The sequence below is a fragment of the Chlorocebus sabaeus genome, chromosome 2, assembly GCF_047675955.1.
Source record: "Chlorocebus sabaeus isolate Y175 chromosome 2, mChlSab1.0.hap1, whole genome shotgun sequence".
Taxonomy (NCBI): Eukaryota; Metazoa; Chordata; class Mammalia; order Primates; family Cercopithecidae; genus Chlorocebus; species Chlorocebus sabaeus.
This window is the reverse complement of record NC_132905.1, coordinates 28,206,699-28,224,840: the sequence shown is the minus strand read 5'-3', so window position 1 is coordinate 28,224,840 and position 18,142 is coordinate 28,206,699. Positions and strand designations below refer to the sequence as shown.

Below are 18,142 nucleotides of genomic sequence, written 5' to 3'. Positions count from 1 at the left end.
AGACGTTGGGAAATGGCTCCTTGACGTTGGTCCTGACAATGATTTTTTTGGATATGACCCCAAAAGACAGGTAACAAAAGCAACTATATCAAACTAAAAATTTCTGTGCAGCAAAGGAAACAATCAACAAAATGAAAAGGTAACCTATAGAATGGAATAAATATTTGCAAGCCCATATTAGCTGATAAGGGACTAATATCCAAATATTAAGGAACTCATACAACTCAATAGCAAAAAAAAAAAAAAAAAAAAAAAAGGAAAAGGGAGAAAGAAAACAACTAAATTAAAAACCCAATTGAAAATGGGAGAAGGACCTAAATAGATATTTTCCCAAAGAAAACATACAATTGTAAACAGGTATATGGAAAGGTACTTAACGTAATTTTTCATCAGGAAATGCACATTATGATCACAGGGAGATATGATCGCACACCTGTTAGAATAGCTATTATAAAAAGAGATAACAAGTATTGGTGAAGGTGTGGAGAAAAGGGAACCCTTGTGTAATTTTGATGGTAGTGTAAATTAGTATAGTCATTAAGGAAAACAGTATGGAGACTCTTCAGAAAAGTAAAAACAGAACTACCATATGATCCAGCAGTCTCACTTCTGGGTATACATACAAAGGAAATCAAATCAGCATCTTTAAAAATGTGCTGTATATATACAATGGAACATTATTCAGCCATAAAAAAAGAAGCAAATCCTACTATTTGTGTCAACACTGATGAACCTGGAGTACATTATGCTGAAGTAAGTCAAACATAGAAAGACAAATACTGTGTGATCTCACTTGTATGTGGAATTTAAAAAAGCCTAATTCATAAAAGCAGAGAGTAGAATGATGGTTGCCAGAGGCAGGGGTGGGGACAGAGTCTGGCTGGGGGAAAGGGTCAATGAGGGAAGGAAGGGGAGATGTTGGGCAAAGGACACAAACTATCAGTTATAAGGTAAAGAAGTTCTGGGGAATCTAATGTACCCTGTGATGCCTATCATTGTATACTTGAAATTTGGCTGGAGAGATCTTTAAATGTTCTCACTGCAAGAAAAAGAGAACTATATGAGGTGATAGTGGTGTTAATTAGCCTGATTGTGGTAATCATTTCACAATGGATACATTTATCAAATCATCATATTCTACACCTTAAATGTATACAACTTTTATTTGTCAATTATACCCCAATAAAGGTGGGGAAAAAAGATTTAATAGGCATTTCAGCTGACAACATATAGAAGTCAGTTACAACAGCAGGCAGTTTAAAAATGTAGTTTTTGGGAGGATCATGAGGTCAGGAGATCGAGACCATCCTGGCTAACATGATGAAACCCTGTCTCTACTAAAAAAAATACCAAAAAAACTAGCCAGGCCATGGCGGGCACCTGTAGTCCCAGTTACTCGGGAGGCTGAGGCAGGAGAATGGCATAAACCCGGGAGGCAGAGCTTGCAGTGAGCTGAGATCCGGCCACTGCACTCCAGCCTGGGTGACAGAGCAAGACTCCGTCTCAAAAAAAAGAAAAAAAATGTAGTTTTTAATAAATTAAAAAAATGTAGTTTTTAATAAATAAAAAAATGTAGTTTTTAGGAGATAACATTTACATGACAACGCTAAAAAAACTTTATTCAAAGATATTAAATAAGTTCTTAAAAATAATTAGATTTACCATGTCAAATGTATATGGAAGTCTCATTATCATAAAGATGTTCATTTTCTCCAAAGTGATCTATACATTCAAGGTCTTTCTAATCCATCCCCGAAAGGACTTTTCATGCAACTGGACAAGCTAATAAAAAGATAAAAGGCCAAGAATAACTTCAAGTACTCCTGATGGAGAAGAAAAATCATGTTGGGAGTCAGGAGAGGAAATTGCCCTACTAGATTAAGATTTTTTATAAATAAAACTCAGGTAATTAACATAGTGTTAACTGACTGATGATAAGCCAATGGAATAAAGGGAGTCAGAAAGAGAGGTCTGTGTATGACAGAACTGGCAACCAGGGATCAGTGGGAATCTTCTGTTGAATATTCAATTTATTATTCATTTGGGAAAGAATAAAAATGGATTTCTAAATGGTATCATACACAAAGTAAATGTTCATAGCATTGAGGTTTTTAAAATCAGGTTATAAAACAACATTAATCATATGATTTCTTTTTTGTAGAAAGAAGTAAAAGTATATGTGATTATATATTTTGAGAACAGACCTAGAAGATAGCAAAAATCGAAGTGACAGAAGTCTCTGGGTGGTCGGATTGTTGAAGATTCATTTCTTTTTACACTTTTTTCGGTCTAGATTTTTAAAAATACATTGAGTCTATGTTACTTTTAATTAGAAACAAACTTTTTTTACTTTGAATTTTTTTAACTATTCTTGTCTTTTAGATTAAATTTAGCATTATTTTTTGCAACTTCTAAACTGCCTCCTCCCCTTACACATGTACAAAATAACAGTTTCATTGTGATATTTGACTGAAATTGTCTGGTACATAATAGGTATTCGGTACATATTTGTTAAATAAATATGGGAACAATTCACATCTTTATGATGGTTAGCCCTTCCAGTTGAGAACATGTCATATTAATCTTTTCAAGACCTTTTCCTAATTAATTAATGAAAGCTTTGTAATTTTTTAATGCAGATCCCATACATTTATACAATTATTTCTAAAATTATATAATCTTTTAATTTTCCCCCATATTGAGTCAAACCCTTAACTGAGTATCATGTTATGTTATGTTATGTTATGTTATGTTATGTTATGTTATGTTGTTATGTTATTTTTAGGGACAGAGTCTTGCTCTGTCGCCCAGGCTGGAGTGCAGTGGCGCAATCTCAGCTGACTGCAATCTCTGCCTCCCGGGTTCTAGCAATTCTTCTGCCTCAGCCTCCTGAGTAGCTGGGATTATAGGAGCATGCCGCCACACTCAGCTAATTTTTTGTATTTTAGTAGAGATAGGGTTTCGCTGTGTGGCTCAGGCTGGTCTCAAACTCCTGAGCTCAGGCAATCCACTCGCCTCGGCCTCTCAAAGTGCTAGAATTACAGGTGTGAGCTACCACGCCCGGCTGAGTATCTTTAATGTCAGACTTAAGAGTCAGAAAGATGATTTTAATGTAGAAAAACATGCCCTGTTTAGTAAGGTTAAGGACCTGGGTTTATTTAGCTTAGAATAAATAACTAAATTGAAATTGAATACCTATCTTCAAGCATTCGGCAGTGGCCAGCTTTCCTTTAGTTCTGCCGAAAACACACAAAAAAGAATTTCAACTGAAGTGTGAGGAATTTAGGTTAGAGATTGCAAACTGACAATAGAAAGCTACATTGGCTCTCAGAGACATATTATTTGGACCACACAATATATTTTAAAAGTTTGAATTGTTTGCAGAGTTAAAATGTGAAGAGATTTCACATAAAAACTTGGATTTCCAGCTTTTCTGGTACCCCTGTGCCCTAGTTTCCGATGGCAGCTGATGGCTGGTTTTGAAAATCACTGCTGTCCCCTTTAAATAAGTCCTGAGCTCTCTCCAGCTTTCCAGTCAGAACCCAGCCCTTTTCCTGTTACCTGTCTTACCCCTTAGGCATTAAGTTTGCAACCTCAGTTCATATAAAGGACAGATAAAGTGGCACATAGGTAGGTGTAGCATCTTCTCGCTCTGCATTTTGGTGTTGTTTTTAAAAGATGGTTTTAATGTGGTCCTAGCTGACAAACAGGAAATGAACTAGGAGACTTCCCAAGGTTATTTCTTGTCTTTTAGGTCCATGATCCTGTTAGAATAGTCCAGTGGTTCGTGAACTCTTTTTCTCGTTGCACGTGATCTAGAATCTCAGAGTTGAAATGGACCCCCTGCAAGACAGGGAGACCACAGAGGGTGTGCTTCGTCTGGTGTTCCTCTGTAGGCACAGGAAATTTGAAATCTATTGCAGAGGGGCTTGCTTAAAAAACGAACAGTTCAAACAACCAGCTACCTCATTTAGAAGGCTTATTAAAAATCTCTGTTTCTTTTATGTATAGTTATTTAAAGACGAGTGAAGGGTTTTAAAGAGAACTTTGAATTTTATAACTACACAGTATTATATTATTCTTACCATTATGCATGGCCTGGCAGAGTTATGATTGTGGGAACCAGAGTTTTGAATATCATTTCATCTATGTTTGTGTGTTATCCGAACATGGTTTTCATATTTAGTGTTAAGGGCATTTTTGTAATAAACAAAAAAGTGGAAAAGCAATATGGGTAAGAAATCTGAAGTGATAATTTCTCAATTTGTTTTATTGTAAATTTTTGTCTCCTCTGAAAAGCTTTCTTATTCCATGTTAACAATCTCTGATAGATCCCATAGAAAATGAAATTTGTAGCACATGTGTCCTCTGGCATTACCTACAAAGTCAAAAGGGTGACAGGTAGAAAATGTGTGTTTTTCTCTAAATAAATTCAGCTCCAAATAATTATTTTATAAATAATTATTTTTTCACAGTTTTATTTTTTTTTCATGAAACATTTCATGCCCCGTTTGTTTTGGCATTAAATAGACATAGCTTTTTTGTGACTCAGAGTCTAGTACTGTCCTTATTTAGGGACATGAAATGTTATCTCAAGGGAACCTTTTTGGAATCTCTAAATGTCTTGGATAATAAGTGAAATTTTTAGCCTAGGATCAAATATTCCACTTACCCACCCAAATTGTTTCCCAGTTGTGGTCTTAGACTAGGATCCTGTATGTATATTCCTAAACTTGTGACAGAACCCTTGGTTTTCAGCTCCTACAGAATAACCCCTTCCTCCAACCCCATCCATCACCAGCAATAGAGGAGGTCACACTTGGACCTATAACATGTTTCCAAAGGCCCCATCAAGGCTTTTTCACAGGCCACATCTCATACTTAGTCTGTCTTCATGTTTGAAGTGACAGCATCAAACTCATGGTTTCCCTACCCTTTCTACCCTAGGCCTTTTGATAAAGACAAAGTGCAACTTTCTGAGTGACACAGTTTGGAATGTAAAGAGTTACAACTTCATTTTTCCTTAATGAGATAGCTTGAAAGCACACATATTCTTCATTTTTTTTCTTTTTTCTTTTTTCTTTTTTTTTTTTTTTTTTTTTTGAGATGGAGTCTTGCTCTGTTGCCCAGGCTGGAGTGCAGTGGTGTGATCTCGGCTCACTGCAACCTCTGCCTTCCGGGTTCAAGCGATTCTCCTGCCTCAGCCTCCCAACTAGCTGGAACTACACTACAGGCGCATGCCACTGCGCCTGGCTATTTTTTTGTATTTTTAGTAGAGACAGGGTTTCACCATGTGAGCCAGGATGGTCTCAATCTTCTGACGTCGTGATCTGCTCACTTTGGCCTCCCAAAGTGCTGGGATTACAGGTGAGGGCCACCGTGCCTGGCCTCTTCATCTTTTAAATATGTTATATGTTCCTAGTCTAGTCTAATACCCAAGATACTGTCAGTACTCAGTTGGTATCAGCCTCTTTCTTCCTGTCCTCTTATTAAATCACAACCGAGCTTAAGAACTGACTCATGACTTCAGACTGGAAACAGTCACATGTCTGAACTGGCGTGCAATGCAGAGCTGCTTCCAGGTTAGCATATAGTAGTCTGATTGTGACAAAGTGCCCTTTCTTAAAGCAAATATCAGACCACTCTCCAACCTACCTAAGTAAGCTTATCTTCACCAAAATTTCAAGTGTCTACAAATTCATAATTTGATTTCTTTGAAATTATCATTAGGACCAAATTTTCAAGTCATCTGTATGCCAGTCTTTGCATTGTCATTATAACTTTAGTTTGAACCTGTAATTTCCTAAAGCAGTTAAAGGAGAAGTCAAAATTAATAAATGACTGGCATTTTAAAAGAGCTTACAGGTTGACATTTTGTGTTTAGGCAACTGAAGTTAATAAAAAAAAAAAACTTAGCTGGGTTCAGTGGCTCACACGTGTAATCTCAGCATTTTGGGAGGCTCAGGCAGCAGGATCACTTGAGCCCAGGAGTTCAAGACTAACCTTGGCAACATAGAGGGACCCTGTCTCTAAAAATAATTTTAAAACTGAAATGGGTATGGTAGCATGCACCTGTGGTCCTAGCTACTCAGGAGGTTGAAGTGAGAGAACCACCTGAGCCTGGGAGGTTGAGGCTGCAATGAGTCATGATTGTACCACTGCACTCCAGCCTGGGCAACAGAGCAAGACCCTGTCTCAAAAAAAAAAAAAAAAAAATTCAAATGTACAGTGGGTTTGTTCTATAACACAACTAGCCTGATCCTCTTCCAAAGTTCAGAGTTCTTTTTTTAAAAGGTAAAGGGAGATTATTTTAGATTAAAGAAGATGTAAGCAAATACATCTCTTAAAATCCATGATCTTTGGTTGGATCCGATTCAAAGGAAAATCAGATCAGTGATACACATTTTGGGACAATGGAGAAATTTGAATATAGATGGTTATTTGATCGATAATGTCATACTCAGTTGTAATAATAGTGTCGTGGTGATGAAGGAGGATTTCCTTGTTGCTCAACAGCTATGCTCACATGTTTAGGAGTAAGGTTTCATGATGTCTACTTTGAAAGAGTTTATAAAATATGTATATGAAATAAGGCAAAATATTAACTATTATTGAATCTAGATGGTGGGTTTTGGGATGTTCCTGACCTTTTTCTAGTTTCCTGAATGTTTGAAATGTTTCAGATTATCTAAGTGGTGATAATAATGAAGGAGTCATCTCAGGGAGAGAAGTACTGAGGGGCATCGTAGGTCTTCCTGAACCTGCTTTGTAGTTTGGGAGAAGGCTTTGCTGGAAGAGAGCCACACAGGTGGTGGGTGGGGTCCACAGTGAAGTAGAGTTCACCTGCCCGGAGGTCCTGATGGCTCACCAAGCCACGTAGAGGCATTTTCCCAGGCTCCTCCATGAATGGTCTCGTAATAGCTGTGGGAGAGGGCTTCCCACTGTTACGCACCAGACCACAGACTCCCCTTGGCAGCTGTGGGGAAGCTCAAGTCGCCTTGGCTATGAATCCCCTGGAAAACAAGTGAGGCTGGATAGTTTTACAGTAAAAATCTCTCATTGAATATTTGCTCTCAGTGTCTTGGGACTGTGAACTGTAACAACCCAAATAAATGACCCCTCCCTTAAAACCATTACTCATTGGAGCACGGTACTACTTGAAACTAATCTACTGCCTTGCTAAGCCAGGATGGAATTTGTTCAACTCATATTTGAGTTTTTTTGTCGTAATTTTTGCCTTTCTGTTTATGAAGACTGCAAATTTCTAGTACAGCCATTTTGGAGCAGCTTATTTTAGACAGAATATGAAATAAAATAGTAGTAGGACTCATTTGTCCTTTCTTTCTTTCATAAGCATTACTGATCACCTCCCCCCCTTTTTTTTTTTTAAAGAGACTTAATAGTTTTTGATGAACAACTTAGGTAAGCCAGAAGAAAGTTAGTGTGGTAAAAAGTAATCATTTGAGGCTTCATTGCTGCTTTGGAGGTTGTTTGTAGAAGGATAGGGAGAAGTACAACAGCTTTTTACGACATACACAGAGCAAATGGTGGCACAAGAACTGGAGACTTTTGGGGCTGCTTGGGGGCCAGGGGAGAAGATGGGATCCTGCTGAAACTAGATGATTGTGTTACATTAAGCAATTCAAAAATAAAAATAACAATTGTTTCTGGAAATGCACATATCCACAGACGCCTGGTGGTAAGATGTTTCTATTGCAAAGCTTTCTCTCCCTCTAACCCAGGTCTCCTCCTGTGTCTAAAGACAGCCTTCTCAGATTTAGGAGGACCACAATCACCAGGAAGAAAATAGGCATACTGAAATGTGATTTGCAAGTGCCTTATAATCTTAATACGGTCATCCAGTAGTTTTCAAAGGAGAAGATGATCACTTTATGATTTCCATTTGCTCTACTGACAAGTTTTCTGCATTTAAAATGCCAGCATAGCAAGCTGGGAGCTGGTGCCCCAAGTAGGAAAAGCAAAAGGCCTCTTGGATTCTTTGCCAAATTGCTGTTTAGCTTTAGAGAGTAGTGGAGCTTTGCTTTAGCCCTGGGTAAGTACAAAATCTCAGTGGCTTCCTGAACTCTGTGAAGTCAATTTCATTAAGAGCAAAGATAAGAATGTAGTCTTTATCATTGCCTATTATCTATAAATAAATGAAATACATCTTCCTAAGCATTTCAGTTCAGTATGTTTCAAGCACCAATAATTTTCTCTGTTTGTATATCAAATTTAGTTTGCCATAAGAACTGACATAGTACCTTTTGTGTTTAATCTCTCCTTAAGTTTCTCATTAAACAATAAAGTTTCATATGACCAGTGGAATTTGGACTAAGCAGGTGCAAATCTTTTTTACATGTTAAACTTGCCATTTCTCTTGTAGGTGCCATTTGAGCAGGTTTTCCACTGAAACCACTAATAACAATATGCCATTTAGAAATGATTCCTTTTAACCTAGTTCTGTCCTAGGGGTGGGAGGTGTAGGGGTCAAGGTTTCAATAAACTAATTTCTCCTACTAATTTCCGTAACAAATCACTTGAAATCTGCCTTTTACTGCTTTCTTTTTCTATAGGGGAAAGTGTCATACTGAGACTTGATTGTTCAGCAGTCCAAATAGGATTTAGTTATCACTCAAATAGTATCTTCAGATACCAGGCTTCCTGGACTCAAAACTGTAGCTTTTGTGGTCAACTTCAGATGTAGCCCCTTCCTGATAATTTTTTTTTTTTTTTTTTTTTTTTAAGATAGGATCTTGCTTTGTCGCCCAGGCTGGAGTACAGTGGTGATCATAGCTCACTGCAGCCTTGAAGTTCTAAACTCAAGCAATCCTCCTGCCTCAGTCCCCTGAGTAGCTGGGACTACAGACATGTACCACCATGCCTAGCTAATGTTTTTTTGTATTTTTTGAATGGAGGTGGGGTCTCAGTATGTTTCCCAGGCTGGTCTAGAGCTCATGGCCTCAAGCAATACTCCCACTGTGGGCCCTCAAAGTACTGAGATTACAGGCATGAGCACCACACTGGGACTGATAATAACATTTTATTGCTAAAGATTTTGTATAGGAAGAAGATTTTTGAAATTTTGAACATGCCTCCTGAATCTTAATCGCTTAGATCTATAGATCTGCAAAGGTAGAATAACTTAGATATTATATATTTTTTTCTCAGTTCTTTGGAAGACTTGCATTATAAATTAATACTTGAAAAACACTTTTAAATTTTGCTATATGTGTTTGTGAGTCGCAAATTGTTAAGGATTCCACGTCTTCCCTCAGCAGTTGGACAAATAAACAGATATAGGAATGACTTCCATTCTCTCAGTGACCTAAGAAATAACATATTTGTTTTAAAGCACTCAGAGTAATGTCAGTGGTGTGTATATTTTGTTTGACATTTTAAGCAGAAGAAAGCCACATGACTGAAATGCAATCTATTTTCAAGTGTGTTAGGAAAAAATATATTTTATCTCAGTAAATCCGGAGATTATCCTTTCATAGATGTCACTGTTATTGCACAATCTGCATGACTAAAGCAATTGTTCTGTCAGAACCATCACTTGTTTAGACAACATCAAGTCTGCGGTCACTGATGTCCTGGGTCTTTCTACAGGAGTGTCAGAAGGATACTGAATATGAAAGTGGAAACTTCTTTAATTGTATTCTTTACCTAAGGTATTGCAGAACAACCATAGTCATGGACTTTGGAGAATCTGACAGTCCTAGAGATTACTTCCTGCAACTCTTGGCCGCTCCAGTTTGACACAGGGGGACCCTCACCCTGCTCTGGTGGACCTTTTGCTTCTGATTCTTCTACCAAATAACTTGACTGCTGACTGTGATAACCAGGAACAGTTTTACTATGATTTTAGGAAAATCATCAATAAAGTAGTTTATACCTGGAGGGAAGCCAGAAGAGAGGAGGAAGGGAGGGAGGAAGGAATTAAGCTGGCACTTTCTGTGACCCATCTGAAAATCTGTTGCCACCCTGTAAGATGAATGATAATGTCTCCATTTTCACACACGGCATTTACTCTTTGGGGTCAGTCTTCTTTCGTGTAACATTATGTTTGTGAGATGTATTTCTGTTATTACCTGTAACTGTAGCTCATTCATTTTTAGAGGCAATATAGTATTTCAGTGTGTGACTGTATCCCCATTAAAAAATTTACTGTTGATGGATATTTGCATTGGTTCCAGGTTGAGACTGTTGTGAAGAGTGCTATTGTGAACACTGTATCTTCATACCTAAGTTCAGCTTTAGATACTCAAGCATTTTTTTCAAAGTGGCTGTACCAATTTGTATTCCTGCCAGCAGCGTATGAGAATTCCAGTTGTCCTACATTCTTGCCAACACTTAATGCTCTGTCTCTTTCACTTAGGCCACTCTGGTGAGTTGGAGAAATTAGTTTTTTACTCATGTCACATTTCTTTTCATCTCATTCTATATATAGATTTTGACATACTTGAATTAATTTATTTATAGGCAAAATACATCCATGTTCAAATAGGTATGAACTGCTTCTTTTTATGAGCTAATAAGCAGTGAGTATCAGAAGGTGGCTAAGATCTATTTGCAAGCTCCAACTGAATTATCCCATCTGAAAGTTCTAATTTTCAGGCACATTAGACCTCTTCATTTATTCCTTTTTATGGTTGAAGTAGCTGAGACACTTCAGGGAGTAGGGACTATGCCAGGCGTCATAGTCAGGCCTCCTGGAAGAGGCAAGATAGTAATGTTCACCCTTACCTCTCAAGAGAAGCCCTCTGTTAATTCCTTTATTCTTTTGTTTACTAATCATTATTATTATTTTAGATAGAGTCTCACTCTGTCACCCAGGCTAGAGTGCAGTGATCTTAGCTCACTACAACCTCCACTTCCCAGCTTCAAACGATTCTTCTGCCTTAGCCTCCTGAGTAGCTGGGATTACAGGTGCCCGCCACCTCACCCGGCTAGTTTTTGTATTTTTAATAGAGACAGGGTTTCGCCGTGGTGGCCAGGCTGGTCTCGAACTTCTAACCTCAAGTGATCCGCCTGCCTTGGCCTTCCGAAGTGTTGGGATTACAGGCGTGAGTCACCGTACGCGGCCTCATTTGCTAAATAATTACTGAATGCATCTTATATGGCAGGCACCGGGCTGAACCTGAGATTTAGTGGCAAACAAACTTTTAACTTAGTGTGATATTCCCTTTCACTTTACAGGTTATGGCTTTCAAATCACAGCCTATTTTCTCAAGAGAGGGATACGTCTTCGCTGCATCAGGAGCTCACAGAATGCTGGTAAGAAGCCGATTTCTTGGTTTATCAGACATTTCACACAATCTGCTTGCCCTAAGATAGAGAAGGGATGAAAATTAAGGAATGGAGAGTCCCACTTGCTTCATTGCCTTCATGTCCTTGAGTGTGTCCGAAAGTTTGTGATTTCTTTCCTCCCAGCTTGTACTGTGTTTACTGCCTCTGAGAACAGTGAGCCGGGCCACATCATGCTTTCCTTTCCTGATGCATCTCAGCACTTTCTTTGAGTTTTCAGAGTGACTCAACACAGTTGAACTATGAATCACTTCAATATTGTCTGTGCACACCAAGGCCCTGGCACATGGAGCAGGTGTGTACACAAGAAAGCTCTTTCCCAGCCCAGAGCTCTCAGAGCTTTCCCTAGGTGTGTGATGAGGCCACTTTCCCGCGTCACTTCCCCAAGTCTAGATGTCCCCTAAGGATATGATTTCAAACTTGTCCAGCCAGCAACAGTAAAGTCAGAAGCTAATGATCTTTCTCCAGGTTGATCTGAGCACTGGAAAGAAAATGTAGGTCATCTTCCATGGACGATTTCAGTATATATATATATAAGACATGAAATAGGAACTTTAAAAAATTAACTGTGTAGAGGCTTGCTGTGGAATCTTCATGATTATCTGCATTTTCTTAACTATAAACTCTGCTCGAATATATTACTCTCTTTTTTGCTATTGTTTGTTTTTGAGACAAGGTCTCACTCTGTCACTCAGGCTGGAGTGCCGTAGTGCAATCATGGCTCACTGCAGCCTCAGCCTCTTAGGCTCAAGTGATCCTTCCACCTCAGCCTCCTAAGTAGCTGGGATCACAGGTATGTGCCACCATGCCTGGCTAATTTTTTTCTCTCTCTCTCTTTTTTTTTTTTTTTAATTTTTGGTAGAGAAGGGGTCACACTATGTTGAAGCTGTCTCAAATTCCTGGGGTCAAGCTGTATTCCCGCCTTGGCCTCCCAAAGTGCCGGGATTACAGGCATGAGCCAACATACCCAGCCTCAGATATATTGCTTTCTTAACAGTCCCTTCCACTTTGTTCAACTCTCTAGTAAGATAAGTCAGCTAACCTTGTATCTGTACCCTTTAAGATAAGGACTATCGTTGCCTAAATATTTAATTAAATATTAAAATAATGCAACTCTCAATAATGACCTAAACAGAACAAAAGGGTGCAGAAGTTGCTTTCTGTTAATACCTGGCACCAAAATGTTTAAAATCTGCCATTCTAACATTGTTACTTTTCAGAGGAAGAAATGCAAATACAGAGGAATTATTTGATAGAACTGATAATTTTGAATTCCAGTTCTGATCCACTAATAAACTGTTGTATTTCAATTTTATGATTTTTTTTGTGGGGGGAAGGTGGACAAATAATGAATTCTGCGGCTCATTTTCCCCTCCCATAAAATGATAAAAAGGCTATTTACCATTTATCTCAATAAGATCTTTTAAGAACTAATGAATAAATATTAATTGCTTTGCTAATTTCATTCCGGCTTTTCAAAGTCCATCGCTAGTCACCTAGCCAGATATCATACCCACATGGGATCAAAGTTTAAAAACACCCAGGCCCCCACCTGAAATGGGGGCTTTCCTCATGAGAAGGACTAATTGGGAGTGAGACCAGAACAACAGATTAATCCCTAATCATGGAGGGCTTTGAATATTGGGCACTGGGGAGCCATGGTAGGTTTTGGAGCGGGATGAGTGGAGCTCTTTTTTTAGAACTGTTAACCTGCTGTTCTGAATAGGATAACTTGGAATAAGGAGGGTGACTGCCAAGGAGACAGCAGTGGTTGACAGGATCAGGAGAGAGCTGTTACTGGAACAACAACTCCTTAGGCCTTTTGGGATCATTTAAGCTAGTCTAGTAGTATAAGGTGTAACTTGTTTAAATTCTGTGTCCATGCAATTGACACCTTCTTGCTTGGCTTCTAAGCGGTATATCAAATTGAGATACATTATTACCTCAAACAGTCATTGCCATCATGTGCAATGTACCTAAAAGGCTTTACTCACCTGATTCATAATATCCATCTTTAAAAAAAATTGGTCTCATGTAAGAGGGAAGCTTTCTTTGTTAGAAAAATGACTTGATTTCTATCACAAGTATCAGACATGTGTATCATAAAAATATTCAAGCGGTACAACCAAGTATGAAAAAGGGAGAAGAGCCCTTCCCCACCCACCTGGAACATACAATGTTGGCATCAGCTCAGCATCACTCCAGACATCACGCCTGGGTAGCTGGAGGCTGGCGTACAAATGGATGGATGGACAGACAGATGGGAGAAGGAAAGATCCGGATGTCATTACTACCTTGCGTTCCTTTCATTGAATGCCGGGGAGTCCAGTTCAGTGATTCATTCAGTCTTTCCCAATGGGAAGTTGTGGTTTTGTTTTAAGAAGCAGCAATAATAGATTACTATGAGTATGGTGTAATTTTACCATCTTTATTGTATATTTATCCATTTTCTTAATAGTTGGTTCATTAATTCCTAAGAGAAGCTGCTGTTTTCCCAGCCTGATTCAGATTAGTAGTTTGCCCTCCAGGGTCGGGGACCTCTCTAAGACTAGCTGACCAAGGAGATGATAAGTAAAGTAACTAGGAAAAACATTGATAGGTCACATTTTTAGATTTTATCTAATATTCCTCTTCCTCTATAAGTCTTACATGCTCATTTTGAAAACATTGATCCTATTTTCCAAATAGGAGTTCTAATCAGCAAACAGCCAACTGACACAGAGGGGAGGCTGCAGAGGTTTTGCCTGGGGGTTTCCTGCAACGTAATGGTCCCGGGGCGCAGGTGGACCCATTTGCAGCCTGGTCAGCCCTCCCTAGAGCTTTGCGCTCACCCTGCCCTATTGCTGGCAAACGCTGAAAGGATGGGAGGAGAGGGGAGACGCGTGTTTTCTATTGTTACTGCATATTGCAGTAACTTAAAATGAACAAAAATCTGGGACAACCATTCTGTGTTTAGAGTTTTTTGACGCCTTTAAACTCGTTTTTCTTCATTTTATACAGAACTCCATGTATTCCCTGACAGATTTGTGGTTTGTGTCAGTCAGCTTGCATTCAGTCGTGATCTTTTAGCAAATCAGAATGAAGATTTGGTGAGTATGAAAAAATTCTACAAATAAGTCTGCTTAAATGCTGAGTTATTGCAAAAAATAGAAAAAAAGAATTGTCTGCTGTTGTCATTCAGCTGATGAGCACCCAACGCATGTTTTAAGGGAACAAGAAGAGCGCTACCTGTTTTACATGGCTATATCAACTAATTTGTGCATTGTTCTTCTTTTCCTGAAGACCATTTTAATCAGCAGTACCTTTTCCATATCAACTGTAAATGAGAAAGCAGCACATCACGAAAGCTGTGATGGTGCTTATGATAATGTTTAAATGAAATAAAGAAAAGTCTTTACATGAAATGAAGCAAAATCCACATGTTTCCACTGGAGGCTTTCACTGGGGTCAGTGGCTTTTAAATTTTATTCCATGGTGAATCACTGACATTTTCATGAGAACCAGTATTTTTCCCCAGTGTATTATTTCACAGCTGATAGGGTTCATTTTCTCTTTCTCTCTGTCTCTCTCTCTCTCTCTCTGTCTCCTTCTCTGTCTCCCTTTTCTCATGCTAAGTCTTGAGCTCCAACAGGGCCTGTTTCTGTTTTACTGGAGTTGTCTCTTCAAATAGATAAAGAAAACTGACTCAGAATTGCAGCTGACTGCTTTGTCTTTTAAACTGAACGTGTACACTTGAGAATCTCCTCGTTGCATGTGTGTGTGTTTGCTGCAGCCACGGTCCAGTCTGCCTGACTTCTACACAGAGTTTTTTTTCATATTTTTGGACATATGACTTGAATCTTTAACGAACAGGGACATATGACTTGAATCTTTAACAAACAGAAAAAAAAACCAGCAGACATTAACCGGGCCATGAAGAATGACATGATTATTATGCTTCTAAAATAATTTATGGGAATATTAGATTACCCTTGGTGTTTATTATTTTTTAATCCATATGAAATCTGAAATTTGGCCCACATCATCTAAAACCAGCTTCTTATCTCATCTTAAATAAATACGTAAGAAGAGTGTTTCAGAGGCTACAAGGGTGAGTAGAGACCCAGGAAAAGTAAAGAGCAGAGAACTTGTATTTAAATTTAGATGTCTGTGTTTGGTGCAGAGGAACGCTTTGCAATAGCCAGTGTGGTTCATATCTCCTCTTCTTTATCCATCAGTTAAACTCTTAAGAATACACATTGAATGAGGCAAATTTGGTGAAAAGCAGTAAGTTTGTCCTTTGAAATATGTCCAGGATGTTGAGTTATCTTCGTAAACTAATAAATACTAAAGTGGCAATGCCATGGGCATACATCTAAACTATAATATAGCTTAACTGATTCAGAGCAAGGAAGAAATTGATCTATGGTTTAAGAAAACAACAATTAACTGTTCCAGAAAGTATTATTACTTTCAAATGAAATACAGGAGAAATTAGATCTTCTATCTGATATGCAATATTAATACTTAGTGTCTTAAATTATTAAGGAGGGATTAAAACATCTCAATACAAATGAAATATTATCCCCCTTAGGGGCCTTGGTATTTATACAGATGTAAGTTTTCTATACCGGCTGTCATATAAATCCTGTAATCTGGAGGACTTCCTAAACATTGAGAATTTTCATTCTGAAAATCTCACCAGTCTGAGCCTTTTACATGACTGAGTTCAGTTTCTTTATCTTTAAAATGTTCTGATAACCAGCGATAACATGACCAGAGTTAACCATGTTAACTTATGAGGAAAATGCCATTTCCATCACGAAGTTCGTTCCTTGTTTTGAGTGATTGTCTTTAGTTGTGGTCAGTTTCTGTCTCTTCAGTTGCTCATTTACTCCACCTCTGTCTCTTCACATACTCATTTTCCCAGCCACATATGTCAGTTACAGCCTGGCACTACTCAACAGCTTCATCTCCGGGCACAAGCTCTGTGTGTCCCTCTGCCTAGCCTGCTCACCTCTGCCACCTCCCCTCCTCACAGGCCTCCAGCCCACCATTTCCTCAGGCCTGTTGTTACTAGAAGCAATAAAAGACCCAGGTCAAGTAAAGGTCCCTGTCCCACAAATGGCCCATCAAGCCAACTACACCATCCTTCCACCAGAAGTGTCTTGTAGTTTAATTCTCATTGATATTTGACCTCTACAGAGTCTGCCTGTCTCAGCTATTTAAGGATCAATAAACAGCCCTTCCCTTCCAGAACTGCCTTCTGCCTGAGAGAAGGCATTCTTATCTCTTGTTCTATACTTCAAATGCCCAAAGCCAGTGATGTCAGGCGCCTGTGAGTATTCCCTGGACTTCCTTCAAGCTTTGAATTCTTATATCGCTTTACATGGATATTCACCAAAGGGCAGGAGCCATGTCATTTTCTCTTGATAGCGATTCTCAAGAACATCTGACTAGGCAAGGCTGGGAAAATTGGTGCCTGCAGTAGCTATATTGGAGAGATTTCTTGGCAGTAAACTTCAGTTGTTTTTGTATAACTGTTGACTTAACTCACCCTTCTGCAGCCACAGAAGTGACAGGGGAGTGAACTAGTACTTGAGCAACAGCCTGGGTGCCTTACTCATGCTGTAGCCTTGAGAGCACACTTTCCCTTTTTTTTTTTTTTTTTTTTTTTTTTGGATTCTCAATGTCTAAGTGACAATTGGTTAGGAAATCTGGGAGCGTCTATTCAAAACTGCTCTGTCAAGGGATTCTTTCAACCTGTAGACAAGGAAGCCAGCTGCACTTAGCTCCCCAGTTCTTAAAGGTAGTTGCACAAAAGAACTGCTGTTCCAGATCAGGCAGTACAAAGGGAGTAATCCCCCTCCTTTACGGAGCAGAGCGAATGCAGCCACACTGCCCCTAAGCACCGCAGCACCAGGGAGGTCTGTCCCTGCTGTCACTGTTGGCGTTTCTCTTGTCCACTCAGGGACTTTGGTGCAGGGAGATCCTCTGTGTTGCAATAGCTCTACACAGAGTGCCCATGTGCTAGGGATGTGGGAACTGTGATGTGTACTTTGGGAAGAAAGGGCATTATTATGAAATGAGTCATTGTATTTTTCTTACTAGAGTTTCTCATAAGAAATCTAAAAACTCTTGTAGCCTCCGTTTTTGACCTATTGCTAGATATAGAACTGGGGAGTCTTTTTGAGAGTTTTTACCTTTATTTGGTTTGTTTTTTCCTCACCTTTTTTTTCCTTAGAAATGTGAAGAACATAAAGTGAATTTTGATGGCGCTCAACTACATTCCATTCCAACAACATTTTTTTATTTACAAACCCAAGAGCCTATGTGGAAACTGTTTTCTTTCTCAGATGTAAAGTCCTGGAGCCTTTGGGAAATTTAAAATTATTTATTATTTCTATTATTTCTTTGTTAAAGTTGTGTAAATAAGCATAGAACTCTGTATATATCTGGGACATTTCTGGGTCAGGACAAAGCTACTATTTCATTGTGTGTTAGTTACAGCCACTCCTTCTAGTCTCTGGAGATCAGCCTTCCCATCTGTTTTTACCATCACATTTTAACATAATTTGCTAAGTCCCAGCTCTATACTGGAAACTCTGGTAGGCACCAGGGAAACAAAGAAAAGTAAGAAGGCTCATTGGCCCTCAAGGAGCTTACAGTTTAGCAGATCAAGGCTGCTAAAGGATATCCTGGTGACCTAAAAATGTCATTCAAATAGGGCCTCCATTTTTCCTAAATATTTTTCGACTCTGCACCTGTATCTTTAGGGGTTCCATTGGATCTCTTCTACTCTTCCTCAGAAGGAAAGTCCAAAATCCCCAGACCTACTTTTTTTACGTTTAAACCG

At 38.8% G+C, this 18,142-nt stretch overlaps 1 protein-coding gene across 2 annotated transcripts in view; it reads left to right on the top strand.

The window, feature by feature from the left end:
* Positions 1 to 18,142, top strand: part of SLX4IP (SLX4 interacting protein) — a 197,159-nt gene that overhangs the window by 158,329 nt on the left and 20,688 nt on the right. For both annotated transcript variants that reach the window (XM_073006815.1, XM_008018160.3), the window contains 2 exons: positions 11,200 to 11,277; positions 14,308 to 14,396. In XM_073006815.1, the coding sequence (XP_072862916.1) occupies positions 11,200 to 11,277; positions 14,308 to 14,396 (167 nt within the window). The remainder of the gene's footprint in view (positions 1 to 11,199; positions 11,278 to 14,307; positions 14,397 to 18,142) is intronic.